The sequence below is a fragment of the Bipolaris victoriae genome (assembly GCF_000527765.1).
Source record: "Bipolaris victoriae FI3 unplaced genomic scaffold scaffold_272, whole genome shotgun sequence".
Classification (NCBI taxonomy): Eukaryota; Fungi; Ascomycota; class Dothideomycetes; order Pleosporales; family Pleosporaceae; genus Bipolaris; species Bipolaris victoriae.
In genome coordinates, this window is record NW_014575120.1 from 1 (window position 1) to 6,933 (window position 6,933).

Here is a 6,933-nt window from a genome sequence, read left to right on the forward strand (position 1 = left end):
TCGAGTCGTGCGAGAAGGTTACAGAGCTGACATAACTGCTATGGCCCTTAAGCGTCTGCAGGCACGCGCCGCTGCTCGCATCCCACACCTTGACGGTGTTGTCCCACGATGCTGATGCTAGCCGCGTCGAGTCGTGCGAGAAGGTTACAGAGTAGACATAACCGCTATGGCCCTCGAGCGTCTGCAGACACGCGCTCCAATTGTCCCTTATGTCTGGCGTGAAAGAAATACCTTCTGGCTCTTCATACTGAAACAGCTTTCTCACTACACTCTGCTTTGGACTGAACAACAGCGCAGATACATACGCCTGGAGAGGGCTACTTTCAATCACTTGTTTGTGGTACATAATAAATCGATATGCATCGTACACAAGCTTAGTGAATGGAGTCATCTCCCCCTAGCCCGAGCTACTGTTAGCATAGAAGATATCTAAGTTAATAGGATCGCTTGTTGTGGACACACCTGCACTAACATCTGTAGCTCCCTCATCGAGACTACGCCTTTCGACATGCTCTTGCAGAGGCCAAGACATTCTAGCCAATATAGATACTTTTCCCTCAAGAATCTATCAACAACGCCTCCATCTCTCAGACGTTCTGCATAGGTTGCGGAAGCCGTAGGATTCGAGTCGCGTAGATGGTCGACCCAGTGAACACACGAGTAGCGCACCGCTGCTAGCGGGTCCGGCTTAGGCATCGGAATGTCGTCGATAAGCGTGCCCAGCGCCTTTAGGCCATACATGTCCCGTCGCAGGGTCATGGACATAATCTGAAGCGACCTAGCAAAGATGGCGTGGTGGACGGCCTCCCGTCCGGCTGGGAAGACTTCTTGAACTACCTTGGCGAGGAGAAAGTCCTTGGCTGACTGGTGCACGAAGTACACAGTCTGCCCTCGCAGGGCAAGGAACGAGCCGCAAAGGCCGATAATCTCTCGTAACTCTGCGTCGTCAGCTACGTCTTCGAGCGGCTCGACAAGGGTCACTAGCTCCTCGAGCGTGATTGGCCGGTACACGAGTGCGACCGCAGCCAGCACCTGCTTGCAGAGCTCAGCATCGTCCGTCTTGCTGATCTGCTGCATCATCCTCTCGTACAGGGCGTCCAGTCCAGGCGGGAACAATTCCAGCTTCCTCAGAACGTTTCGTTTCGCCGTCGCATGAAGGTGCTGACACACCAGCGCTACCCAGAGGAAGGTGTCGTTCGCATTCGATGCTAGATGCTCGAGCACAGCGCGCTTAGTTCGCTCGTCGTACTTGTTCTGCTGCGCGAGCTTAGAGACCCTTTGATCGATAAAGACTTGGACCGCCGTCGACACAGACGCTGCATTGAGCTCGAGGCTCAGCTTGACCTGGTGGCCTGCATCCTCTAGGCTTCTCTCTATCTCTGGCCAGTTACGGCTAGAGACAATCCACTTAATGCGAGAAGAGGCAGACGAGTGCTTTGCTATAAAATCAAGCAGCTTTGGCAGGTCAGTGACGCACTCGTCTAGCGCGTCGATGATTAGGTACGTAGTAGTTAAGCACGGGTCCCGCAGCACGTCTGCACAGACCTCTTTCAAGGCAACCCACGCGTTTGCATCCTCGAACATGGTCTTGCCTGCGCAATCGTACTTCTTACGAACGTGTGAGACCAGCGACGGCTGCTGGCTAACAAGTATGTACAGCAGCCCTCGCAGCACAGCTGTAGCATTGTTGATACGCGAGTCGGTGGCCTGGCAGAAGAAGTACGAGAGCACGCCTGTCGAGTCTATTGACTCCTGCAGCTCGTCGATAATACCGCAGAGGAGCATCGTCTTGCCTTTGCCGGGATCGGCCTTCACCCACAGCAGCTGAGTGTGCGCATCGTCGCGCCACCGCCGAAAGTCCGGATGGTCGAGCACCCAACGGTATGCGTCTTTGAGCAGGCCGCCCTTTGTCTCTTCAATACGCTTCTTGTCGTCGCGAGGATCAGTCAGACGCAAGTCCGCCAAGCACCTCTTATCCTCGCTCGTCTCGTGCATCCTTTCCTGCTGTCGTGTTTGCTCTCGGATCGCGGAGCTGATGCTGTCTAATTTGGCGTTCTGCGACTTGGCCGTCTCAGCGATCGCACCAAGCTGAGCTCTAATCGAAGACGTGTTGTACTGCACCGAATCTGCCCGCACCGCCCTCTCTGCCGCTTGTATGTCGCTCAGCTCGCCGTCCCAGTTCTCAAGCTTGACGAGGTCTCGCATGAACGTCGCAAACCGGCTGCGGTGGTAGTAGTACACGCTCTTCATCTGGTACAGCAGCAGCTTCGCGTACAGCTGAGTGACCACCTCCTCGAGCTGGCCTCTTGATTCCTTCGAGCGCGCTTCGGTCATGTTCTCGTCCAGCAGCAGGCTCGACAGGTGCCAGTACCAGTCCATCCTCGATACAACGTAGGCAATACCCTGGCGGTTAGAGCTCGCCTGGGTAAGCGGGTTCATCAGGATCTTGACGCTGCACATCAGTCTCAGCCACCATTCTCTACTGTGGGAATCCAAACCTCAAGCGCAAAACACACGCCGACCCAGGCGACAGCGGCCTCAGGCGACGCCTGGATCGCCTTTTCCACAACTTCCTTGACGGCCATAGCGGCCTGGATGCCATCTCCTACCCCTTGCTTGACTTTTGCGTCCTTTTCTGTCTTGCGTAGCCCATACTGGACGAGCTGCTGCATCTGCATCCGCCGTTTGTCCGCGTTCTGTGCGATCTCGTTTTGCTGCGACGCGAGGTCCGCAGGGTGTGGAGCGTCTGGCACGTCTGCATTGTGCTCCACCAGCCGGACGGACAGGATCTTCTCATAGGCATCGACAGTGCTCGAGTCGTTCGCTTTTGCATGCTCGTACGCTCGGTTCCACAGTCGCTCCGGTATGCTAGGCGGAGATGCGGCAGAACCGGGAGCGGCCTGTGCAGGTGGGGTAACGGCGGTGGGAGAGGCTCTAGCTTGCGGAGCCGTTGGAGCGTCCTTCCCCCGGAGCTTGGCTTTGAGATGTTCTTTGAGAGAGACCATGATCAAGCTAAAGCAGCGAACAGCTAACGCTAACGCTAACGATGAGTGGAAAGTCAGAGTACTATAGCATTCCTATAGTTTGATTGCAAGAGAGCTGACAGCATGGCTATTTAGACACGGCGTGCCGCCAAGGACTCAGCCTCGGTTAGGCCGCAGAGTCGGTAGCCTGGCAGAACAAGTAGTTAGGAGATAGCGGCGGCCTTCGCTACGTTCTTCTATAGCTGGGAGTTATGCCTTACGGAGAAGAAAGAAGCAGAAGTCTCCCACTCTCAAAGGACGTTCCAACTGTATCAAGCTGCTGACTGCGCTGACCCCCCATCTAACATCTAAAAATAAGTGTGGCGCGCGTTGTGGGGCTCTTGGCCTTAAACTGTGCTCTTTGTTGCCGCGACGCTTCACGATGCCTCTAGGCGACCAGGCAGCACTTGCCCTGTAGATCGTTGCTAACCATCATGGACAAAGCAAGGCAAGTATTAGCACGAGGTGTCCCTCCTGGTGTGCGTAGATCGTACCGTACCCTGGCAGACTACGGCGGAGTCCCTCGTAGTACCCTCCATCATCGCGCCCATGGCCGACCTTCGATGCAGGACAAGGCCCAGAGCCAGCAGTACCTGACACCGTGGGAAGAGGTTGCCCTCGTCAAGTTCATCTTACAGATGTCAGATCTCGGACGGCCTGTACGAATCAAGCACATTCCCTCGCTCGCCTTCGTCGCTACCCGCGGTCGACCCGCGACGAACAGACCTTCCAAGCCCCCAGGTAAAAACTGGGCAAAGGCCTTCGAGAAGCGCCATCCAGAGATAGCAGCGAGACGCGTCACGGCACTAGACTGGAACCGCCACGAGAACAACATCGCCGGCAAGATGACACATTGGTTCGAGGTGATAGGGAAGGTACTGCGCGATCCAGCTATCGTAGCGGAGAATGTCTATAATATGGACGAGACTGGGGTCATGCTATCTATGCTTGGCTCGGTAAAGGTGCTCGTAGGTAAGGACGATAAACGAACCCATAGAGGCGCGCGCGTGAAGCGAACGACAGTCACTGCTATCGAGTGCATTAGCGCTGACGGTAGGTATCTAAACCCGATGATTATTTGGCCGGCTACTACCCACCGAAGTAACTGGACAACCTTTCCTACTCCTGGATGGCATTATGCGTGCAATGAATCTGGATATACGGACTCCAACATCAGCTTGCAGTGGCTTGAGCGTGTGTTTGATCCTGAGACCAAGGAACGTGCTAACGGGAGGCCACGCGTGTTAATTCTTGATGGCTTTGGGACACATGAGACTCTTGAGATCCTAGAGTACTGTTTTGCAAACAACATTGTCTTGTGTCGTCTGCCCTCTCATACGTCTCACAAGCTTCAGCCTTGCGATGTTGCTGCGTTTGGCCCGTTAAAGACGGCCTATCGCGAACAGGTCGAACGATTAGAGCGGGGCGGTGTCAATGCCATCGGCAAGGAGCATTTTACTTGTCTATACAAACCTGCCAGGGAGCGAGCATTTACAGCTAAGAACATCAAGGCTGGTTTTGCCGCAAGTGGTTTGTTCCCGTTCAATCCAGACAGAGTGCTGAGGACTGTGCCAAAACCTCTGGCCGAACTAACTCATGTGGTGACCAACGAAGCACCTTATCAAGAAGATGCAGTGCTGCAGACGCCTATAACACCAGTGTCAGCGGAAGGTCTTATGTCGCTGCAAGATCTCATTTTGAAGAAGGACGCTCATGCTCTTGACGAAACGAGCAAGCAGAACTTGCAGCAACACTTACTAAAGCTCGCCAAAGCCACCCAGTTGTCCTTAACCAGGAGTGCTCTTCAGCAAAATCACATTCAACTCTTAATAGCAGTCAACAATGAAGCGAAGCCCCGACGATCAACTAGAGCCGATATACTCGAGAAGGGGTCGGGGCAGGTGTTTAGCTATGAGCATCTCCAAAATAAACGGCTGAAGCGAGCGGAAGAAGCCGCAGCCAAAGAAGCTAAGGCTAAAGCCAAAGGTAAAGGGAAGCGTGGCCAGAAGGGCAAGAATGCTGCGCAGGAGACAGCAGAAGCCACGGCCTCCACAAGTATAGTGAGACGTGGCCGGAAGCGAAAGAGTACCGCGCTGGAAGCAGAGGCCGGTCCATTGGTGCCAAAAGGCAAGGCTGCAAGAGTGAGCGATGTTCAGGCAGCAGAAGCGGGAGAAGGGCCATGGATAGCGCCAGTCGCACGAATGTATTAGGTTAGGATAGTGCTGATAATATTTGGTTATGTTGTTTAGGGATATGCTTACTTGCAATGGTATCAGTGTCATTGCTCACAGTCTCTTTAGGTTAGACTATCAATTAGTGTCAGCACAGTCTGTACAGCCACAAGAGCCACCTTAGTGGCTAAAAGTAAATTACACGCTACTCGTATTATAAGTGCGGGGTCGGTCCCGCACCAACCGCATTGGGAAGCTGCTTCGGTCTCAGGTACCGACCGGGGTGGCAATCATGTACGAACGAGCGCGCGACAATCACCACAAGGCTAGTAGTGACTTCCTATACCCATAATAACAATTAGAAGCCTAGATAATTCGATTTATCAACTTTACAGGGTCTAAGGGGTCAAGTGCAGTGCTATATAGCATAGGCTTGGATTTTGGCACAATAGAACGCTCGACTGTGTACAGGGCATATGCGCCAACAATAGTGTAATTTTTGTATCTTAGAGTACAGAAGCAGTCTAAAGTAGGCTAAGTAAATATTAACAGAAGACTGTAGATTAATCACACGCGCTCGGAAGACTATAATCGCTTGATCTCAAAGTACCTGCTGTCCGTCTCGCGACGGGGTGCGTCCCGTGACTTAGGGATGGACGTTAACCCAGCTGTCGGAGGGCTCCCATTCTGCAATAACGGCCACATAATTTTTTACTATCGATCGAGAAGGTGGTAGGCCACGTTTTGATAGTTTTTCTATATATTTTACTAGCTCAGATTCTTGTGGTAGAGTGAGTAATTGGCGTTTTTTTGCAGCTGCCGCCCGCGACTGTGTTTTGTTTTGGTGCCGGCGCGTCAATGTTGTGACTTCAACACCAAACTTTTTTGCAGCTGCGCGGTACGAAAGTTGACCTTCTGCATCTTGCGAATCAATTGCTGCGATTGCTTTTTCGATAGCTGTCATGGTGGTGGAGATATCACGTGTTGAAAATGATGGGTGGATATTTTGATGGGGCAGATAGTGTTGCATTGGGTGAACTGTTGCACGCACTGACCACATCCAGTAGGCTATCACACACCAACTTTTAAGCAGAAATTTTTCATCGAAACTCGTCAATTTTTTATTAGATATAGGGGTAACACGTCGTGAGAAATCGATTTATGCCACCTCTGACGTGTGCAGCCCTCTCGTTAAGGTGCTAGAGGGGGTATTATCGATTTTCCCGCGACGTGTTCAAAATGCGAAAACCTTCGAGAACGCACGAACCTCCCCGATGACTAATAAAGAGACTACCATACGAAAACAAAAAAATTGAAAAACACCAATAAAAACAAAAACCATTTAAATGCCAGGCTAGCCTTTGCTCGCCAGGCACTTTATCCAAACGCCAAGACAGCCCTTCCTCGCTGCGGCACCATATCTAAACGCCAAAGCCCTCGCTCGCTAGGCACTATATCTAAACGCTAGAACAGTTATCGCTGGCTGTACTAGCACAAATACCAAAACGCTAAGGCAGCCTTTGCTTGCTACAACAGCACCCCATTCGAACGCCGAAAGCCCTCGCTCGATAGGCACCATACCAAAACGAGAGAGTTACTCATTAAAACTAAATAGCCAAACTTTTTCCTTTCTCCCCTAAAAAGAGCCCGCTGGAGGATTGCTTTGCTATCTAACATCTCTTCCTGTTATCAAACTGCTCTTTAGCACCAGGCATCTATATATATATATATATATATAT

At 52.1% G+C, this 6,933-nt stretch overlaps 3 protein-coding genes across 3 annotated transcripts; 1 reads left to right on the forward strand and 2 right to left on the reverse strand.

Moving 5' to 3' along the window:
* Window positions 1–3,005, reverse strand: COCVIDRAFT_58126 (hypothetical protein; the record flags this gene model as incomplete). Its single annotated transcript, XM_014694628.1, has 3 exons — window positions 1–307; window positions 463–2,445; window positions 2,484–3,005. Coding segments are annotated over 3 exons (2,812 nt in total), but the record flags the coding sequence as incomplete, so codon positions are not given.
* A 452-nt stretch (window positions 3,006–3,457) lies between these two features.
* COCVIDRAFT_74941 (hypothetical protein) lies at window positions 3,458–3,877 on the forward strand (the record flags this gene model as incomplete). Its single annotated transcript, XM_014694629.1, has 2 exons — window positions 3,458–3,541; window positions 3,593–3,877. Coding segments are annotated over 2 exons (369 nt in total), but the record flags the coding sequence as incomplete, so codon positions are not given.
* A 1,963-nt stretch (window positions 3,878–5,840) lies between these two features.
* On the reverse strand, window positions 5,841–6,158 carry COCVIDRAFT_116437 (hypothetical protein; the record flags this gene model as incomplete). The annotated part of the gene is made up of 1 exon (XM_014694630.1): window positions 5,841–6,158. The coding sequence occupies one exon, from the start codon at window positions 6,156–6,158 to the stop codon at window positions 5,841–5,843; it is 318 nt and encodes a 105-aa protein (XP_014550116.1).
* Between the last annotated feature and the right edge of the window lie 775 nt (window positions 6,159–6,933).